Here is a 21,683-nt window from a genome sequence, read left to right as displayed (position 1 = left end):
CAAAGGATATTTTCAGTTTCCCTTTAACGCACTGACATTTGCTTTGAGGCAACTGCCTCTTGAACTGAGGTTTTCATGGGGAGTTCAGACTCTGAAGATCTCAGCATAGTCACAAAGAGGACAAATCCCCCAGGCCTATCAGTAAGTGGAGATAATTCCTCCCAAACTCATAGCCCTTCACACCTGGCATTGCTGCCTCTGTTCGTAACTGAGCTTCCCTTTAGCTCTCTCTAAAATATCTCAGCTCTGACGTTTCATACAAGCTACTTTCAGCAGGGTCACCACTGTGCATTTTCCTCATACTCTGCTCATCACCTGCTCCTGCAACCATTTCAAGGAATTCATTCCTCTGCTTAAGTTACCTTTTACTGTCCTCCATTAGGATCCCTTTCCCCCAAGACAGTGACTGAAAGTATCTCTCTCTGTCTAGGGTTTGCAGCAAGACTTCCAAAATGTGAATGAATTACCAGCTGCTATTTCCCATTTGTGTGTTGCTGCTCACAGCTGGTAGCTCACATCTTAACTGTCTGAATTGTGAATCGTTAGAAACACAAACATGTTCTTGTAAAGTATTCCTGCATGTTCTCCCTTCTCTGAGCTGCTGCTTCTGCTCACTGTTGGACAAAGGCTAGCAAGCAGGACAGACCTAGTATGACCTGCTACAGTCACTGTAACACACGAGTGGCAGATGAACTTGGCTGATACTACCGGGCCCAGAATTAATACCATTTGGCTGAGCGAGGCCTTCCCCTCCATTGTCAGTTGACTCAGGTTGATAACAAGACTTGTGTCTGGGATAGAAGGTCCAACATGGCAGATTTTTTTTTTTTTTTTTTTTTTTGGGTGGATAGCATGACAAATGACTCCATACAAAGGAGTTTGTTCAAACATGTCATCCATTGGCACGCTGCATTAAGCAATTTCCTTGGTGGCAAAGACACAGGAGACAACAGCATCCTGACGAGTAACAACCCCTGTAACTCTAGCACTGCTAGGGGGATATGCACTCACTAAAAGGCAAGGGTCCTTACAGATGCTCAGAACAGTTTTTCATGCATCTGGGAAGTTACACACCACCACTTCATTAAAAGAACATTGCTGGGATTGCAGAATCCAGCACGCACAGCACAAACTGCTGTACTAAAGGAGCTAAACCATCACCCTCAGTCATAGATGGAGCAATCAACTTCCTCTGTGAAGAAAGGCCCAATTTAGAGAGAGGAATGTCAAGCTCCAAAATCAGGAATCCCCCCAAATCAGGCTTTTTTTGAAAGATTCAACTATCAAGCTTAAGGAAGTATAAATAAAAAAAAAATGAGAGCTGATGAACTGCGGACATATCTTACCTAGTTTGTGAGGTGTTATGGCAGTAGTGTCTGCTAACTCCAATACAGACAGATGCTGCAGATTAGATTCCCTAGAGAAGAAAAAGCCATCAGTGAAAAGACAACAAAAGGCACCTCCTGCTTTAAGCATACTCATTGTTCAAGTCAAATCACTCTTTATCACTGAAAAAAGGCAGTGGGTCATGGAGCACTGAACCCTCACACCACAGAATTAGCATAAGCTAATTCTAATAAGGAGTCAACTCAAACAGGAAACAGAGAGAGAGAGAGAGAGAGAGAGAGAGAGAGAGAGAGAGAGAGAGAGAGAGAACAAATCCAAAACAGCACAGCCTGACTCCTACAGCAAGATTCGCAGAGAAACCATCACCTTCTCATACTTATAATGGCATTTCAGGAGAATTTAGTACAAAACCCACATCAGTCAGAGACAGAGTGGAAAGATACTTACAGTGTGTCAACAGGGACATCCGAAGCGAGGCACTGACTTGCCCACCTGATCAGATAGTATGACAGGAGCAGAGGAGAAGTGCGGTGCAGCAGGTCCTGCTGAGACTGGAACAGCTGTCCCCCTCCCATAACCATCTGCAAGGAAACCTCAAAGGTTGGCACACCAAGAGGCCAAGCCCAGAGAGGAACAGCAGGACAAGGACAATCAGCATTTTTTTTTTTTTTTTAACCAGGCCCAACTCATTCCTCCTGCTAACATGAAGGTGGCCAATAGGCTGGCAGACAACCAGACCCACTCAGACCACCAGCAGTACTGCTGCATGTACCAGAATAACACAGATATGTGCTAAGCCCTAAGCTATGGGCTTAAGGACTGCTTCTCTACAAACACCAGCACGACACTCAGTATGCCTACTGATATCAGGGACACCAGCAAAGAGGGGCTTTTCACTATTGTGACAATGCTGCTTAGTGGGGAAAACAGCTTTTCTACAGAGACCATCTCCCAGCCTAGCTCTGCTTTCCAGGGGTTGTATTTTTTCATGTTCCAGTCAGAAGCAGCATGGGCAGGAGATGTGGAAGGGAAAGCAATCCACACTTGTGAAGGACACAGGCATGTCAAGGAGGGAAAACACAGTTCCTAACCAAGCGAGCAGCACAAGTCACATGCCTTACTAGTCTGTGAGAAAGCTTGGCTCCAGAAGGACACCTTGCAACACGATATAAGTGCTACCAGGGTGACCTTATCCAGGAAGAAGTTAATTTCTGTTAAATCAAGAAACTAAAGCAGTAATGATTCCAAGTAAACAATATTGGTTGAAACAATGCTCCCCTTGCCCGTGGACCTGTTCCCATCCCTTGTGTTCCACTCAAGGCATGAGCACAATCACTTCTGCAGCCACACAGCCAACAGGATCAACCCAGACCTGTCTACCACAGCCACAAACACAGCTGCCACCACAGTGGCTGCTTACACTGGCTGAAGCAGCCCTCACACAGAAGGTGAGATCAGTCTCTGGGGAAATGCTACTGCCACAATACAAAGGTGCTGTGCTCTGTGCTGCCAGAGAACAAGGCCATAGTCATCAGGCTGGGCATTCTAGGCTGGCACAGTGGCGTGGGAGTGATGGGGCACAGAAGGAAGAACTGTATGTGCCCAAACAGCACAACTTTGTATCAGAGGCTAGAAATAATGTTCTCCTCCTACAGAACAGAGCAAAGAAAGTTTTGCTTTCTATTTCCTGGATACTGAGTATGAAAACAGGGAGTTAGGGTGTGTTAGCAGCGCACTGCTTTACTTAGGATGATAGAAGTCACTAGATGAGAAGAAAAGGGCTTGTGAATGCCTTCTGCTAGTTTCAACAGCCTCCAATGTTTTTATGGGGGAGACAGCTCAGAATCTGGCATTGGCTGAACCTCAGACCCACAAAGTTCAAAGCACTGACAGTGCACTCAGTAGCTTCAAGAGCTATACTCACAGGATCTCCAAGTCGCAGTAACAGCTGTTGGAGGATCAACAGGTCCCGGCAGATCAGGAAACGGATTGTGACAATCTTACACACTCCCCAGCAAACCACATTGACCGCAGTACCACTACCATACAGCTGTGTGAGGTTCATGCGCATATTTAGAGGCTGAGCTGAAAGACAAAATTACTGGAATAAGAGTAGGAACTAGATCAACAAGAACCCTTGCTAAGCAGCTGCTGCTTTCCTAGGCTGATTACGCTGCTGTAGAGCTTTTACCTCTTTCCATGTCAGCATCCGTCTCATAGTCCATTTCTCGGATAAGGGCTCCTATGGCATGGATTGGGTTTCTGATCTCCTGCAATTTGCTGTGAATGTCCTCCATCACATTTTCTCTGCAAAGAAAGAATTATTTGACAACATGACATTTGAACTCAAGGGGGTTCTTTCTCCTCCCGTAACGATCCTCTCTGGGAGGGAGCATATCTGATCAGCTTGGACATTCCTGAAGGGAATCCTCTTCTGGCTTTGAGTTTTTATTACAGTGCCTGCAGGGACCAGTCTATTCCACTCCCTCAGGCTACCAGGAAATAACAGTCAGATAGCTAGCATTCCACAGGGTAATGATTTCAGGAGGAGGTTAGCACACTAACCACAGGGCTTGACCAAGGCTCTGGCCTCTAGCTGGTGTCCACAAGCACTTGCTTTCACGCAGCAAGGAGGATCACCTACCAAGAAGTCAGCTCACCTGCTTTGTATCTCACCTAAGAATGGCTAAGATTTCTGCTGAGTAGGGCCTAAGCTGCAGCAAGGAAGGTCTGGAAGGAAAATCCCACTAGTGACACCAACATCCATTTCTCCCCATCTCTGAGAGGGTCTGGAGAATTCTCCTGCAGTGCAGGGAAAGTCCATACATCCCCAAATGCATTTTTGACCCCAGTCAAAGATTGTTCCAGGCAATCTCTGCTCAGACATCCCTACGTCTTCACAGGGGAGTTTATGTAAAAATATCTCCTTACGTGTCATTAGCTATCAAGTTCTCCAGGATCTGCTCTGCAGCCTTTTCTGGAGGCTGGAGGCGGGAGCAAGCCATTTCCATTATGAATGCCATTTCCATGGAAATTGATTCACCAATCAGTCGAAGGCACTGGACAAGACAGACAACATCACGAGACATCTCCAAATCTGTAATGAAAGAATCTAACTGTATATTCACAAGAGATTTCAAAATGAAGATGGAAGGTCTGTTCTAAACCAAGTCAGTTTACCTCATTCCAGAAAGCTACTAGCAGCAGATTGGTCTCAGCCCTGCTTGTCCAACTGACCCTTCACTGCTAACTATGAGGCCAAATTAAAACTTAGGAGTTGGCAAGGGAAAAATTTGTGTTTTACTATTTGAAAAATAAAATAAAAAAAAAATTCAAATGCAACAATAAAACAACCAAAGTAAATCCAAAGATTTGGATTTAACAACCAGTTACAGCTTAAAAGCAAATAATTAGTACAGTGTAAAAGTAAAGAAAACCAAGAGCAAATGGCTCACATAGCAGTTATCCATACCTCTCACAGAGGAAGGAATGTTTTCACATTATTAGAAACGATCTGAAAATGCATTTTTGAAGATTACAGGATAAATCACTGATTTGCAGTGCATTTTATATATATTTTTAAAGATTATTATTTTTTTGTGAAGCTTGAAGTGAACAGGGCAGAAACTGCTAGCCTCCTAAGAAACACTGCTCTCCAGGCCTCTAGCTTTCCTTCCAAAACCCTGGAGAGCTTCAGAGGCAGAAATAGCTCAACCAAATGGATGATGGTTCTTTAAAATTAAAAACAACAACAAAAAAACCACTCAAGCATGAAACTGGAACTTAGGTAACATTTTCCATTGCCTTTTTCTTCATGAAACATGTGATTGCATGGCTAGCAAAGCATAGAGGGCAGTGTGGCAACAATATCAAGAACAAGTTTTGCACTCCATAGCATTTACTTCCTGGAGGCAGGGAATTGCATAATCCTTCCTCAGAGCTTACATGAAAATATTTATGCAAAATCATTTTGCTTAAAACAAGCAAGTAAGTTTGCAGAGCAGCACAGCTGAACTCAGAGTGCCAGAGTATGTACAGGATTTCAAGTTTCCTTCTCATCCTTAATCTTGTACAGTTTATTCCATCAGCAAGATGAAGAGATTGGGGAATTCTATGAAAGAGAACCACTCACATCAAGTCAGGGTAGGTCTTAAGGATCCCAGTGGGCATTGCAAAAATGAGCAAGCATCCAACTAAACTAACATAAAGAAGAGCTCATATAAGGGATTACCAGCTGTAATGTGACTTTTTGATGTGTTTTTTGATGGAACTTCCCCTCCTGGCATGGGCTTGAATTCACTTGGCAGCTTTTAGAGAATCAAACAACAATTTAGGGGATAGAAAACTGAGCTTCTAAATCCTAATCTCCCCAGCAGTACTGAAGAACCTGCCAGCACACTACTGAGCTCAATCCTGGCAGATCTATCCCACAGAGAGCAGACACGAAAAAGACACCAGTTAACACCCCCAAACCTGCACAGGTACCTTAGAACGCCACAAGGGCAAAGAATCACACCAATGCAGATGCCTACCGCTGAACAACATGTGCCCTGAAATCTAGATTCTTCTTTTTTAAGTTATCTGAAATGAGCCAAGACAGATTTTCAGCCTTGTCACATTATTTTTAAATTCCTTGTATGAATATTATGGCAGGTTTTGTAACATAAAATTTACAGTAAGTGCCAAAATAAGAAAACAAAGTTAGAACCCATGCTGATAATCATGGAGCCAGCAGCACTTCAACAAGCAACTATGAAAACTCCTGCATCCCCCTGCCTAAGGCTTCCCTTACACGTAGTATTTCAGAATCCAGCAATGAAGGAGCCTCTGCATTTCCTCACTTACCATCAAAGATGGCAGCGTCATCCTCAGTCAGTAAGTGTTCATTAGAGAGGAGATAGAGATGGTCCACCATGGAGCAGGGCACGAGAAAAGACAGGGACCCCTAGAAAGGTAAGGAGAAACCCATTCTTTGAGCTCTCCAAATTCACGTCTCAGTCAGAAGATCATGCTACAATTCCCTGGTGGTAACTGCTTCCACTGGCCACGCAGGTCTAGGAGCCCAGAGCCACTTCTGCTTAGTCTCACCTTCTTCAGCAGACACACCATGTTGGTATAGGGATTCAAGTGCAGTGCCAGAGGCCGTGAGAGTGCTTCTTGGTACTGAAGGCAGCAGGCATAAAACTTGGACCAGAATTCCACCTGCAGCTGCCAAAACTCTTCCGGGGAGCATTCGTATTCTGTCACACTGCTGTGGAACTGGTGGGACCAAAATAGGACTTCAGATGAATACAGGCAGTGACAAAGAGAAAACCTGTAGTGCTCGGACTGCAATTTTGTCCCTCGCAACCAGTGTCACAGCTTTACATGGTTAAGGATTGGTAAACATCTGTTTGTTCTTTTCCTCATTGCCTTACAGACAATTTTTTTTCCTATAGCAGAGATATTACACAGCAAACAGCAAGGGAACAAGGCCCACAAGAACTACTACTACACTATCTTATATAAAGAAGCACCAATGGTGTCAAAACAAAAAGTGGCATTGCAGATCCTTTTAAATCATGTGAAACAACTGTTACAGGATATATGAAACTGCCTTCTTTCAACGAACTTCCTAGCAATATTCCAAACAGCCCAATGGATGAACTGCAGGTAGGAATACTAGCTTAGAGAATCAGGCATATGAGAGTAAAATCTGGACAAGTAGGATAAAATGGGGGAAATTCAGAGCCAAAAGGACAGAGAGCTGATTTGCAGATAGGTTTCCCTAAGTCCCCTACAGGTACCCCAGATTCAGACACATCTTCTGCTGTCCAAAACTATGAGCAACAGATCTGTTTGCTGCTAGCCAGCATCCAGGACAGGGAGCTGGAACATGCAGCACATAATGTGCGACCAGGACTCCACTTAAAGAGTACCCAGACAGAAGAAAGTAGAAAATCTAGCCAGAGGAACAGACTCCAGAAAGGAAAGAGGGAATGAAAAAGCCAAGCAGAAATGACAGAGATTTTTATATCCCTAAATAAGCAAACAAATAACTCCCTTAGAGAGGCAAAGACCAAATAAGGCCTTGGGTCACTTGAGCATCTCATTTAACTCCACTGAATCATCTAATGATACATATAATGGATGTATGAACAACAGATGACAGAAAAAGTCTCACCTCACTTTCCACAGCTAATGTAACCTCTTTTTTTAACTCATCCCATGTCAGATCCGAGTGTCTCTCGGTTCCTTGAGAAAAGATCTAAAAAGCAGTAGAGGAAACTTTTACTTTAAACCAAGAAACCTGTTTCTCCAAGTTTGAGCAGCAATAATGATGTAAAACAAACAAGACAGCACCATCAAGTGCTCTGTTAGAAACACAAAATAGAAAGATTGCTGGTTGCTAATGCAGGGCACATGGGGGTACAGCCAGCTTCACTCTTCCTACAGAAATGAAGAAAGCCCCAAGCCCCGCAACGGGTGGCAGAGGCCGTATTGGGGCAAATAAAGTGCTGCACACCTTAACATCAGCTTTTTCTTGTACCCTCCTATAGGTTTCCACAGGAGGCCTCAGGAGAGGCTGAACAGTGAGAGCAACAAACACTCTCACACTAACCTGTAAAGCCTTCTGGATAGCTGCATTTGTGAACCGTCCGGGCATAAAGAGATACTCCAGGTACGTTTCCTATGAAAAGGACAAGAAAATAACTTAAAAGAAAGACATATGCCAGAAGGCCAGCATTTAAAAGCACTGCTTCTGGTCCTTATTTCCATTTTCAAACTCACCCCCAGATCTGTGTTTCTTTCCAGCTTCAGTTCAAAAATCCCCTACCTGCTCTAACTTCTCCCCTTTCACTCCCTTTTCAGTTCCCATGACTGAGCACAGCTTCCCCCACACTCCAGATTCTTTTGGCGTGTTTTGTCTCAAGGCTTGCTCTTAACTGACTTGAAATTCTCCTCTTCCCTCAACTTCTGGCTTAATAACCATGCTCATTGCTTTAACACTCTGATAACAGAGGCTAAGTTTTGTCCCCTTTAATATGGAGAAATTTTAAGAGGGTGACAAAGGTCAAGACTCAGAAAAAAGATAAATATTGTACACTTGACTTATCCTGATTTCTCCTTTGGGCAGGGAAGCTTCATTACTTCTTGTTATTTTATAGTCAGCTCACCCTGGGGTCCTGGTCATGTTGAACTGTCACCTCCTCTTCAGGTAGTGGCTGCACAAAAACCTGGTTCCATTGGCCTGCAACGTTTCTGGAAGAAGGGAGGAAAAAAAAAAAAAAAAAAAAACAGGAACAAAACAGTCAGCTTTGTATTGCAGTACTACAACACAGAGCCTCTGTGAGCAGTCACCTAAACCAGATTTGTCATTGCCGGTAGTCATCACAAAATTTAAAGCAACCATAGCCCCTCAGATTTATTAACAGAGTAACTTTGACCAAGTGACAAATGACAGATTTAGGCAGCAGAGCCTAGTGGTGGTATCCCCATTCCTGAGGTAAAAGAACAGGCTGGATTCTTGAAGAGGCTCATCAATATGGTTCCTTAATTTTTATCAATGTTATCTCTTTCACAAGTGCTCACCAAGTAACTCTTCCTTAGACTGACTGGTAGATTCTTCTGCCTAAACAAGAATACGCACAGCACTTTTTACCCAATATATAATTGCCTGGTCTGGCTTGTGTTTAAAAACAAACAAACAAACCATACCCTATCCTCCTGGCTTTATAAAAATAAGGCTGACACTTTCACATCACTGTTCTCTTCAAAACAAGATCTTTCTTGGAAGAGATCAGCCAGTTTTGAAGGAGTTGTCAGGAAAGTACAACCCTCCCTCCAACACTTGCAGCAGATTCCATTCACAGCAAGCCTGTCTGGCTTTCTACATTTTTCACATTCCTGCAGCTGAGCTGTAGCTTTATTATAAAGCAGGACAAAAAAAAAATCCAAGTAATCTGCACTGCAGGAAAACTGAGCTGTGGATTTGACAAACCCCACAATAGGAAGAACAAGGTACCACTGCATCTTAACACACTGAAGTCAGCAAAGCAGTACCAGGACAGCAAAGTTGCCCTTTGCCAGGCTCTCAACTCCAGCAATCCAGTGCAGCAGAAACTCACTGTTCGAAATTGATATATTTCACAACGGTTTGGTTCTCTTCATTGTGCCACAGTGCCCAGATCTCAGCCGAGGTTAAGGCAAAATCAACAAGAATCTCCTAGAAGACATAGCACAGATTTACTTTCTTGTTATAAATTCAAGTACAGCAGAGAAACGTGCATAATTCATACTAGCAAAGCACTCCCTTGATTCATTTAATCACAACTGGAACAGAAAATTCTTGTTTACTCACAAAACAAATCCCTAAGTCTAGGCCTCTTTAGAGAGCTCTGCACTTTTCAGTGAGCAACCCTCCTGTTATCTCAGTACTTTCTGAGGGAGGCCAGGCTGAGCACTTACCTGAGAAGAGAACAGTGATGATATGTGGTCAAGGCTGTAGCGGTTACTCTCAGTGCTCACCAACTGGAAGACACAGAACTACAAACACATCTCATAAGTTATTTGCTAAAGATACACTAGTATCTGTGCCTGTAGTGAGCACACTGCAGGGAAACTCATCTCTCTAGTCATACTTTTTGCCTTGATGCTACAGTCCCCAGACATCTGATGGCAGAGCTGCCTACGTGAGATTAAGGCCAAGCAGAACACACAATGCACTGAGTCACCTCAGCATACGTGAACGTGGATTTAACCAAGCCCACCCTCTATGCTATGCACTGATATCAGCCTTCTTGGGAGGGACATCTTAATTTCTGTCCTGAATTTGAAGGATTTCTAGCCCTCTTTTGAAAGACTGCAATAGAAAAATAACAATGATAATACTTTTGGTTACTGCTTAAGATTAGATGATGCATGCAAGCAAGGGGTAAGATGGAAAAAGCTCTGCTTCCACAGGCCACTTGCTGCAAACCAAGCTCTGCATGTTTTGACAAGAGCAAACACACCATTATAGGGACAGAAGAATACCCTAGAGAACTGGACGAGTAAACTGTCCAACAGATGAGAGTGCTGTCATTTCTGCTCTGCTAAATTTATTATTCATTACATGAAGCTGGAGTTGTACAGTAGTCAACATTTGGCAATGCATAGTAATACATTTGTATGCTCCCAGGAGACCAACATAAATACACTACTGGCATTTCCATGCTTTTGGCTACTCTCAGACCTTTCATTTTCCCACAGCATGAACGTGCTTTCAGGATCTAACCGGAACAGAAGGTGAACAAGTGAACTAGCACTCACAGGTCATCTTAGTTCCACAGGGAATTCCACTCCCAAAGCAAGAGCACCCGTGTCTTACAGCGTTTCAAGAGCACAAATGTTTATTCAGAAAGTAGTGTCCTCCCTAAAGCGTCAGACATGAAACCTTTCTCTATTTGGTGCCTCATGCACAAACTCAAATCCAAGTAGGAAAACATATTTTCAGCATATGCGAAGAAAGACACATTTGTTGCATACCTGCCCTCGCTTGGGTGCATGCATATACACGCCGAGATAAAGCCCCAGTGACTGGGAGAAAGCCAGTCGCAGTCGGTGCCCAGTCCCAGCTGCAAGCCGCAGGTCCCTACTGACTGGCATGAACTCCAGAAGGTCTGCAACCATCAAGCACATTTGATCCTGTCCAAAATAAAGATATCAGACAAGTAGCACAGGAAAACTCAGGACTGAGAAACTACTCATCTGCTTCCTGGTTCCCCCCTTCTCTTCCACTCCTTTCACTCTGCCCCTCTCTTAACCCCCTCCACCTTCTCCCTCATTAGATAGATTAGAGCTTGTTGCATGGAGCAGGGGCCAGGATGGTAAGGACTGCAACACGGACACAAACAGATAAGCTTCCTTGTTTCCTGCGTAAGAAGCTTTATATGCAGAAATCGCTCCTACGGAAACATGAATAAAGTCAAGACAGCAGCCATCAAGAAACTGCTCAATGCTGGAGTTATAGCCCGTGCTTTTAGAGAACAGTGGGTTCTGCATTACATGGCTGTTTCTCCTTCTACATCATCTGCTCTCTTCCTCTCCATTTTATCCTCAATACCAAAAGAGACTGGTCTTTCCCAGTACCACACCAGTCTGGTTTTAAGAACTAGAACATCACGTTTGATGTTTCTCCGAGCTGCTTTATGAGGAGCAGCATGTTCAAAGTCTGCATAGACGTTCCCCTAAGGATGCAAACAAAGCATCCATGCATGTACCTGAACCATTCTTTAGTACTGCTTAGTTTTCCCTATCTCACCTATGCTCTCTCCCATTGAACATGGGATTTCAAAGTCCAGGCATGTATAATAAAGCTTCCTTCTCCCTCCCTTAACACACGCACACATTCCAACGCAGACGAGCCATGAAAGCAGCTGTATCTGGTTGATTAACTTCGGCACTGATATTTGGAGCAAGTGGCATTCAGCTAGCTGAGGCTTTTATTACCTTCTTCTTGACAAGGAACCATGTTACAAAGATGCTCTTATTACTTCTAAAACAACTGAAAATGATTTGATATACTTTCTCATCCCTTGAAGTGTTCCTGCCTGCCTTCCTGAACACCCTTATGAGTTTGCAGACAACCTGTGCTCTCCCTACATAAAAGGCTTTACCATATAGAAACTCATCTACTTGCCAAGCACAACTACAAACACAAACTATGATAGTCTCAAGAGATTGCCCAAAGCCCAGCAAGCAGAAGTTAACTGGAACACGTTTTAATACCAGATCAAATCTATGCTAACCATCCAGCCTTCATTTCTCAAGCCTCTAAGTGTCACCCAAGCAGAAAACAATCAGCAATGAAAGATGGTACTCTCTGAACCCAGGCCTCACTTACCTTGTAGGACCACATTCTAAGTTTATGGTCCTGGCAGAGAGCAAAGAGAAAGGCATCATGATCTAGGCAGTGAACAGAGAGGCTGATAGGCAGGTCTGATGGGCCACAGTCACCTCTGAAAATTCAAGTATTATTTCAAAGATTAGAGGAGGGAAAAAAAAAGTCAAGGGTACTGCATAGATCCAAAACACATGGTTTCTATCACACTGCATTTAAAATAAGGGTTAAAAAAAAAAAGAGTAGTGGTCTCAGACCACAAGAAAAGAGGGTAAACAAAAGTGGTTAGAGCGTGGTGCTGCTAATGCCAAGGTAGCGGGTCCAATCCCCATATGGACTACGCTGAGGGTTGGACTAGATGATCTCAAGAGGTCCCTTCCAACCTTACCATTCTATGATTCTATGAAGCTGAGACAGTAACATACATGAGGTATACAAAAATATTCATTTCTGCACTAAGTGCCTCAACCCATTCTAACTCATGGTCCAAGTCAAGGTACTGCGGGACTTGCTCCAATTTTTGGATAACAATACACTATGGCTTAGAATTTGTTTTTGCAGCCATAGATACCGTAACAGTTACAGTCCAAAATTGACCCTCACCAGTACATAGCATGTCTGGTGTCATTCACACATAATATCAGCTGATCAGGAACAAGCCTGGCATTTCAGAACAAGGACAACAACGTACCACTGTTGTAATCCTTAATCTGCCCTGGCTGCGAGCCATATCCTGGGTAAATCCTCAGAACCCAATTACTAGATGTAATATATTCATAGACACAGACATACAGAACCAGTAGGACCCCATTAAGATGAACTAATCTAGCACTGAAGTCCCAACTTCAGCACTGTGTTAGATCCTGTGACCAAGTTACTTAACTTCTTTGACAAAGTATTTATAGATGCTGACTTCTTTGTACTTATCTTTGACTTCAGCTAGAAACACTATGGGTATCCATATGAGGGAATAATAATAATAAAAAAATGTTTCATTTATTTGTCACCAAACACTAACCTGATGGCAGTTGGCATCCAACCAGTAAGAAAACGCTGCATCACTGAGCTCTGTTTCAGTTCCACAATTGAAACTGTTCCTTTCAAAATAAAGAGAAATATTTTAAAAATATATTGAGTGCTTGTTAACAAGAGAACTTACTTCCACCAACACGGGATTTCACAGATCTGATATAGAAGGGTGTGTGTGCATGCATGCGCATGTGTGTAGTGAAATTACAAGATACACATGATAAAAATCAAAATCAGATGAAGTCTAAAGCTGTAAAAGTCATGTTACTGGACAAGCTAAGATGTACCAGCACAACTGCAAAGACCACAGTGACACACACAGAGCATACTCTAAAACATATCCCATGTGGAATGGGTGTTCCTGTCCAGGTAAGGCTATCTGTTAGTGTGTAGGATAACACTAAACTGTGCTTCACAAAGATATGGATTTGCAGACACAGCCTGTTCCAGTTTCTTACCAGGTGCATCGTGAGGAGGCAGCTTAAGGACAAAGATTCCTCCCGAAGCAGAGGGCAGAGCAAAGAGAGCCTCTCCCTCACTACTAAGCCAAGCTGCTGAGGCAACAGAATTAGATGCTAGGCCTGGCACGCTGGGAATCATGTAGTAATTTGAAGGATCTCTGAAGTTGATTTTGCCAACATCCGTAAACACGGACTGCATTTGGCTCTCTGTTATCAGCTCCTGGAAACGTGAAACAGAGAAATGAGTACAAATCCTGAACACACACACACACACACACACACACACAGTCACAGAAAAAAAATGTCAGTGGAATGGCAGTTGCAGCTCTGCTACTTTATAAAAGGGATCTTTCTGGTAAGAACTCTCTTGTCACTGCCATTTCTTGTTTTCCTTACTTTTAATCCATGACCACTCTTCTTTAAGAGCAGGTATGAAAGGGATTTAAAACTTGTAATTTTTTTAGCAGAGTGTTCTCTCCCTCCTGCACATAAGCTAACATTCCCAAAGGAGTCCTCTAGTCTTACCTCTATCAGCTGCTTTGAGAGCAGCTGATAACAAAACATTGGCAACAGGTCCCAGAAAGATAGCAGGTTTGTAAAAGCATAGCATCACTGCATGGGAATGCTGTTTTGAACCCTAAAAGCAAGAGATGATGATTTCTCCAAGAGACATCCAGATAGAGGCATGAAGAAAAAAGGTCACACCAGATGGATAAATGTAATGTAATTTTTGCATAAGATCTGTCTTCCACATGAAACCGATTATATACCTTGTTATTTATACACAAGTTACACACCCACTCAAGCCTTCTTTCTCTGAATTGCTTAGCTCCTATCTCCAAATACTATTTTGTCCTCCGTGTCATGATGCCTGGTCTAAGAACTGCGAAGAGCAAATACAACACCAGAACACACACACACAACCATAGCCAAAGGCAGTAATATGACTAGAGACAAGGAGGATGAGGAGCTCACCAGAGTGAGACCAAGCCACTTTAACACTGTAAATATGGAAATACTGTAAATCTTATTCTGATGGCCACCGACTCATCAATGCATGCTGTCTGACTAAATTCAGGTCTACATGAAGTGAGAGATTTCCAGATTTTTGTTCCAAATTGACAGATACTTTTTCCAGCAGTTTTCAGTTTCACATAGAGATCTGCCTTCTGTTGATGAACAATCCTGTTGCATTTGGTCAAAAACGAGAGGACTTGTGAATTTAGCAGTTTAACACATCTAAAAAGCAGTTTAACTGGAAACATTAGTAGGTCATTTGAGTAAGAAATTAAGCCAGAGTTTTCCATGAAACTAAAGAGAGGCCCCTAAACTGACAGTCCAGACCTGTGCCTCTGGAAACACTAGACAACTCCAGCACAGGACATAAATTCTGATCACAAAGCTATGAAACAAACTAATCTGCTAAGAAGGAATATTCAAATTCCCATAGATCTATGTGCCCAACTCTAAAAGGCACAGGAGGAGTTCTGATTTGTATTCTTTAGCAATTCACCGTAAGCGTTTCTATACCCAGTCAGCCCATATGACATAGGCATGATAGATGCGACCTGTTATCACCAGGTTTGCAGGAAGCCCAGCAACAGTGCTGAAAGTACCACCACCTCCCCATCTTGATGGGAAACACCTTGAGGTCTTTGCACTCTTGCAACTCGTGTAGGTGCTTTTCTGAGGACTCTGCATACTTGGTGTACTGAGGTGGGTGACTAGCACAGCAGGAGGTCCTGGAAGCACCTGCACACCATGACTATGCACAGGACCCCCGGGAGAGGCAGGTGCTGGTACTCACACTGCGGTACATGCGGGCAGGGTGCGGCAGGAGCAGGCGGTGCACGGTCTGTGCAGTGGCGAGCAGGATGACGAGGTGGCTCTGCACCTCGCACACGTGCACGCCGCCAGGGAGCAGCGGGCAGCCCTGGATGCGGAGTCGCACCGCGTTGTTGAGGAGATTGATGTCCAGCGACTCCTCCACCAGCTCCACCGCATCCCCTGACGTGGTCCTGAGGGCAAAACAGAGCAGGTATGGTGGGAGGTGCGGGGGCCCAGCCAGGGAGCTGGGAGAGGCCCAGGGCGAGGGCCGAGGCGGAGGCCGGCGCAGCGCCGGCGGCGGGCCCGGGCCCACTCACCAGTGTATGAAGCGGTTCCTGGTGACAGCGGCGAGGTGGGCGCTCTCCTGGTAGCAGAACCCGCCGGCGCTGTCGCCGTAGCGGCCGGCGAGGGCCGGGCCGGTGCCTGGTGGGCTGAACGCCACCTCCCGCACCCGCCGCGGCGGGCCCCGCGCCGCCCCGCTCAGCTCCAGGCAGCTCCGCTCCGCCAGCCCCGCCGCCATCTTCCGCCCCCACCTGCCTTCCCGCCCGCCCGCGCGGGGCACCACGGGAGAACGGCGCCGCGGGGCACCACGGGAAGTGGGCAGGGGCAGGGGGGAGGAGGGTCGGGGGAGGGGGGCTGGGATAGGGGTCCCCGGGAGGAGGGCCCAGGGAGGGGGGAGAGGGGCTGGGATAGGGGTACCGGGAGGAGGGCCCAGGGAGGGGGGAGAGAGGGGCTGGGATAGGGGTCCCCGGGGGGAGGGCCCAGGGAGGGGGGAGAGGGGCTGGGATAGGGGTCCCCGGGGGGAGGGCCCAGGGAGGGGGGAGAGGGGCTGGGATAGGGTTCCCGGGGTGGGGAGGGCCCAGGGAAGGGGGAGAGAGGGGCTGGGATAGGGGCCCGGGGTGGGGAGGGCCCAGGGAATGGGGAGAGAGGGGCTGGGATAGGGGCACGGGGGGGGGGAGGACCCACGGATGGGGGAAAGAGGGGCTGGGATAGGGGCCTGGGGTGGGGAGGGCCCAGGGAAGGAGGAGGGAGGGGCTGGGATAGGGGCCCGGGGCGGGGAGGGGCCCGGGGTAGGGGGAGGGAGGGGCTGGGATAGGGGCCCGGGGCGGGGAGGGGCCCGGGGTAGGGGGAGGGAGGGGCTGGGATAGGGGCCCGGGGCGGGGAGGGGCCCGGGGTAGGGGGAGGGAGGGGCTGGGATAGGGGCCCGGGGCGGGGAGGGGCCCGGGGTAGGGGGAGGGAGGGGCTGGGGTAGGGGCCCGGGGGGAGGGAGGGGCCCAGGGTAGGGGGAGAGAGGGGCGGGGGTATGGGTCCCAGGGAGAAAGGGGCCAGGGTAGGGGGAGAGAGAGAATGGAATATGGGTCCTTGGGGAGAGGGCCTAGGGAAGGGGGAGAGAGGGAATGGAATATGGGTCCTAGCGCAGAGGGGCCAGGGAAAGGGGAGAGAGGGACTGGGATATGGGTCCCAGGGGAGAGGGGCCAGGGAAGGGGGAGAGAGGGAATGGAATATGGGTGCTAGGGGAGACAGTCCAGGGTAGGGGAGAGGGTCTGGGATATGGGTCCCAGGGGGGGAGGGCCCAGGGTAGGGGGAGAGGGGCTGGAATATGGGGCCTTCCCAACATTACACAACCATCTGCCCCCTGTGGGTGGCCCTGCCCCAGTGTCTGGGGGTTGGAGAGACCTCTTATATGGGGATGGCCCCAGGAAGCTAGTGGCACTCAGTACTGCTGGCTGGTCCCTGTGCGGGCAGCTTGCTGCACCAGCCAAGCCCTTGGATCAGTGTCGGCTCCAAATTTGCCTTGTGTACCGTCAGATAGAGCCTGGAAAAAGGCATCAAGCAAGCTGGGGCCCTGGATGCACCCCTGAGGCACTGCACTCATGGCCAGCTGTCAGTCCAGTGCTTGCTAAATGCAGGAGCCCCCGAAAGTGATACAAGACTTCAGTTTGGGGTGGCTGTGCTTGAGCCCCCCTCCTATGCAGGGATGCAGGTAACACGGTGTCAGTGGAGGCATCTGCCTTCCCACCGTGCATGCAGACCGATCCTGGCAGTATTCAGAGTGCACACCAATTTCTCCAGGTAGTGGCACTTCCTGTGTTGCTTAGGGCTCTTGCAGAGCAGCTGCAAAAGTCACATTTGATTTACAAGGGAGATAGATAGGTCTCAGTTCACAGCTCACCTTGAATTTCACATCATGATCTTGCAAAGCCTCACAGGGGAAATCTCCCAAGCTCTGTGGGAGCTTTTGCAGGAGGCCGTCATCGGCTTGAAATCATCCTATGCTAGTAACAGATGCAAAAAAAAAAAAAAAAAAAAAAAAAAAAAGTGCCTTCAGCAAGGGTATGCTTTCATCACATGGTCCTGAACAAAATGTGTTGGAAGCCTGGCAGAGGCTTGGCCTGTGGCAGCCACAAGGTTGGACCATAGCCGCTCACAGTGCCCTGCCTTGTCAGATGGGAGATAATGTGCAACCTTTTCAATTCCCACTTTGTCAAGCACCTCTCGAGTTTCAGGTAAGCAAATTAGTCCTGGTTGCTGCGATCCTGTGGCCCTGGCTGTTTGCCAGCAGCACTTGGGGCTGCAGACCTGGCTACATGGCAGCCTCAGCACAGTTGTCTTTGTCCCTGCCAGTGTCTCAGCAGGATGCGTAGTGCTGAGGCTGTGCCAGGAAGGGGGCACCTGACAGCCTGTGTGGCAGCAGTTGTTCGGGTGACCCTGATCTTCTCTCTGCTCTAATGAAATCTAGGTCTCAGGATCCCCAGGAGGAATAACCGCAGCTGAGCAGGGTGAGGGAGGCCAGTCTGCCCGTGCTAGAAACTTTGCAGACCCCTCCAGACAGCACAAAAGTGGAAGGAAATCACTTTTCCAGTGATTTATGAATTGCTAAAGGAAATGTTATAGGAAGATACCATCCTGGATTTGGAAGAGAGGAGCTCCAAAAGGCAAGAAGGGTGCTGTGTGAAGTCAGTGATCATCTGGCTCTTCAAAACCCTGCCTGAGGTGCAGAAGAAATCAGTGCATTTGGGCTGTGTGGGCAGGATCTGGTCCATGACAGCAAGCCAGGATGCTGTACAAGAGTGGAGAATGGAGGGAAAGACACTGGGAAGGCCAAGTCTCCATGTCCTGGTGCAGACCTGGGCAGAGGCAGCTGGGTGAGCTGGGAAGCTGGCCTGACCCCGGTGGCCCAAGGCATTTGAGGGGAGCTAGAGGGGAATCACTGCTGCCTTGTAACGCAGACCCAGAGACAGCAAGGCTAAATGTGAGGTTGCTTTCTGGGAACTCGATGCAGCTGGGTCACTGCTCAAAGGGTTAACCATGGCTCTCGGCTGCAGCAGCCAAACCCAAGGGCAAAGGGACGCCTGTGACCTTCACAGCCGTGGTCTCGCTGTGCGCCGGCACAGGGCTCAAACACACCATCTGCGCACCGCCCCTCCGCTGCCGTGCTGGGCACACAAGCACACCCTGTACCCTGTGGGGGCCCCAATACCACACCAAAGGGCAATGCAGGAAAATCTGAAAAGGGGGAAGTGGGTTTGGTCCTGCCCCCTGGCAGGCAAGGGAAATCCTGATGCCCTCATGGCGAGGCAGCTCTGGCAGGACATGCTCTGTCAGGGCTGAAGGCAGGTAGGGCAGAGAAGCGTGACATGAATTTTCCAGTGCACTTTGCTAGAGCTGAGAAAGGTCAGAGAGCAGTGAATGTGCCATGTGGGAGCACTGGCTCTACCTGTTTAGCTGGGTGAATTTCCTCAGCAGCAGTGCAGCTCTCCAAAGAAAGTGTCTGTCTGCTAAAGCACAGGGATGAGCTCCTGTTCAGGGAAGCACCGAAGCAGGGGGTGAATCCAGAGCAGCCTGATGCTTCCTCTTCTCCAGCAGTTCAGCCCAAGTCTACTCCTGAAGGCTTTGGAGAACCAGCCAAACAGCAAGCCCAACACTTCATGGCCCTAGGAGAAGCTCTGCTCCCAGGACCAGGCCAACCCCACCATGCTCACTGCAATTCCCATGCGATCCCATGGCCCTGCCTCCAGGCTGCTGCAGCCAGATGCCATTGTATTCCCACGCCTTCCCCAGCCCAGGCTGCAGGATGGGGCTGTCTGGGACAGCGGCAGTTGCAGCACCCCAGTTGGGAGCAGGCCCTACCATGGGGTAACTGTGCTTGCATGCTGCAGGCAATGCCAGCAGATGGGGTGGCCCCAGCGTGGAGCAGGTAGCTGCGTCCTGCGCCTTTATGCTTTCTGTGTGAATGCCATCTGAGCTTCATCGGGCTCCAGGAGCAGTGGGGGAAGAATCCCTTCTGTGTATCTAGCAGGATCATTTTAACACAGGGGATGTTTCATGGTGCTCCAGGTACACGGATGGCCCCGCTGGGCGTGAACAAGGCTTGTCACAGTGCCATGTGCACTGTGTAGGGAAGGGAAATGCATCTGGACCATGGGCCTCAGATGCTGCACCCCACTCCAGTGCTGCTCTCACCTGCCCTGGCTTCAGCTCCAGCTCTGCTCCAAGTCATCCCGCTGCTCCCAAACTTTAAACCCTGATGGTGACTGCTCACTCAGCAGTGCCCCTGCAGCTCCATGCTGCAGGGACAGCGAGAGCAGCATGGTTCCCTTCCTATGGCTGCTGCATAGCTGGGAGCTGAAGGCTCTGTGCCACCACAGGGAAGGGGTTGCATGCAAAGAGATCCTTTGCATGTTCATTTGCACATCAGCAAAGGTGAGGTGAAGGGAGGAGGAACAGGAGGCCTGCTAGGCAGCACACAGCAGGCACTCTACCAAAAGGGGGGACCCTGAAGTTCCATGGGGCACTGCCCAGGCACAGAAAGGCCAGCCAGGGACTTGCATCCTGCAGTGGGCATGACATGGCCCTGTGTGTGGCCTGGGGGCTGCATGCCCCTCTCCCCCCTGCTGCCACACCAAATAGCCCTGCAACTGGCACTGGGGCTGGCCTGGCTGGGGGCTGGGCTGTACACGCGATGCTGGGGGCGGTAGCCCCTGAACAATCCTGCCTTTGAGTGGGGGAGGCGAGAGCTCGGCGCTCGGCAGCACAAAGCGCTCTGTCTGCCCACCCGCAGAATGGCACCATTCTACTGCCGGCAGGTGCCACGGGGCGCCGGGCTGCGGCACGTGGGCCGGGAGGGGGGAGGGCTCCGGTCTTCCCAGCTCAGCACCTCGCCTCTCCAGCCCCCTGGTGAGTCCTCACCACCTGCAGGGCTCTTGGCCTGGCCCCCTTCCTGCGATGAAGCTGGGCAGAGCGTTTGTGCGTAACCTGTACTGTCCCTCTGCTGCTGCCCCAAAGCCCTGCTAACCGCACTGCACTTCTGGACATCCACGGTCAGCGTTCATCCCTCCGCAGCTGGGATGAATAGCTCGTCCTATTTTGAGGTTCGGTGGCTGCAGCTCAAGGGATGCACAGGGCTGGCCGGCAGGGCTGAACGGCAGCCAAAGAAAGGGGAAATCGCCTCATCTGCGAACTCTCATCCTGTTTGGGGGTTAGCGCGTCTACAGCAAGCGCTTGAGATATGCCGTGGGGGAAGGACCATGCGCCAAGTCCATGATGGACAAGCAAAGGTGGTGGGAAAGAAGCTCCTCCTGGGCTGTGTGGACAAGCCTTCCGTGGGAGCTGGCTTGCCAGGCCCTGATGCTTGCGGCTCCCCTGCCCAGGTAGTAGCAAGGGCTCTCACAACCCACCTTGCCCCCGGGCAGCCCTGTGCCTGGGGCCGCCTCAGGGACTGTGCCTGCTCGGGAGGCGACTCTGGTGGGGCACCCATAGGGATGGGACCCTGGCTGGGTGCCTGTGTTCCCTGGAGCAGGGGCCCAGCAAAGGTGTCCGCAGCTCGGGGCAGGGCCCCGGTGGGCAGCTTGTGGTCCTGAGCAGGGATCCCGCTGGGGTCCTCACCCCCCAAAAGGGGCCCCCCGTGTGTGTGTGGGGGGGAGACCCCACCTCTGTCAGGGTGCCTGTAGCCCCGGGGGAGCCCCCTGCACCGTGCCTCAGTGCCCCATGGGTCCACGTCTGGGACTGCACCAGGACCACACCGGGACCGTGTTGGGGCCATATCCAGGACCACCGCAGGGCCGTGCCGGGCCCGCGGTGGAACGGTCTCCGGGGCAGTGCCGGGCCCGTGCCCGGGACGCTGGCTGGCCCGTGTCCGAGCCCGTGTCCGGGGCCGC

The 21,683-nt window shown here is 48.8% G+C and overlaps 1 protein-coding gene and 1 long non-coding RNA gene across 3 annotated transcripts in view; both read right to left on the bottom strand.

Annotated features, from left to right (window-relative positions):
- NUP160 (nucleoporin 160) overlaps positions 1-16,143 on the bottom strand; it is a 33,210-nt gene extending 17,067 nt beyond the window's left edge. The window contains exons 1-18 of one of the 2 annotated variants that reach the window (XM_062577412.1): positions 15,843-16,143; positions 15,506-15,716; positions 13,696-13,918; positions 13,227-13,305; positions 12,212-12,326; positions 10,855-11,013; positions 9,796-9,873; positions 9,456-9,553; positions 8,505-8,589; positions 7,949-8,017; positions 7,511-7,594; positions 6,436-6,606; positions 6,193-6,292; positions 4,279-4,444; positions 3,539-3,654; positions 3,272-3,432; positions 1,795-1,928; positions 1,347-1,417 (exon numbers count right to left, since the gene is read on the bottom strand). In XM_062577412.1, the coding sequence (XP_062433396.1) occupies positions 1,347-1,417; positions 1,795-1,928; positions 3,272-3,432; positions 3,539-3,654; positions 4,279-4,444; positions 6,193-6,292; positions 6,436-6,606; positions 7,511-7,594; positions 7,949-8,017; positions 8,505-8,589; positions 9,456-9,553; positions 9,796-9,873; positions 10,855-11,013; positions 12,212-12,326; positions 13,227-13,305; positions 13,696-13,918; positions 15,506-15,716; positions 15,843-16,045 (2,323 nt within the window). In that variant the 5' untranslated portion in view covers positions 16,046-16,143. Of the gene's footprint in view, positions 1-1,346; positions 1,418-1,794; positions 1,929-3,271; positions 3,433-3,538; positions 3,655-4,278; positions 4,445-6,192; positions 6,293-6,435; positions 6,607-7,510; positions 7,595-7,948; positions 8,018-8,504; positions 8,590-9,455; positions 9,554-9,795; positions 9,874-10,854; positions 11,014-12,211; positions 12,327-13,226; positions 13,306-13,695; positions 13,919-14,673; positions 14,765-15,505; positions 15,717-15,842 lie in introns of those variants that run through there. The other variant, XM_062577413.1, reaches the window with a different exon arrangement.
- A 663-nt stretch (positions 16,144-16,806) lies between these two features.
- On the bottom strand, positions 16,807-21,486 carry LOC134140565 (uncharacterized). The gene is made up of 4 exons (XR_009958430.1): positions 19,990-21,486; positions 19,244-19,325; positions 17,699-17,801; positions 16,807-17,341 (listed from the first exon to the last, which is right to left on the bottom strand). It is a non-coding gene; the product is annotated as an uncharacterized LOC134140565 (long non-coding RNA).
- Between the last annotated feature and the right edge of the window lie 197 nt (positions 21,487-21,683).

Source organism: Rhea pennata, chromosome 5 (genome assembly GCF_028389875.1).
Source record: "Rhea pennata isolate bPtePen1 chromosome 5, bPtePen1.pri, whole genome shotgun sequence".
NCBI classification, from domain to species: Eukaryota; Metazoa; Chordata; class Aves; order Rheiformes; family Rheidae; genus Rhea; species Rhea pennata.
The sequence above is the reverse complement of the archived record's forward strand: the minus strand, read 5'-3'. Positions and strand labels throughout refer to the sequence as shown.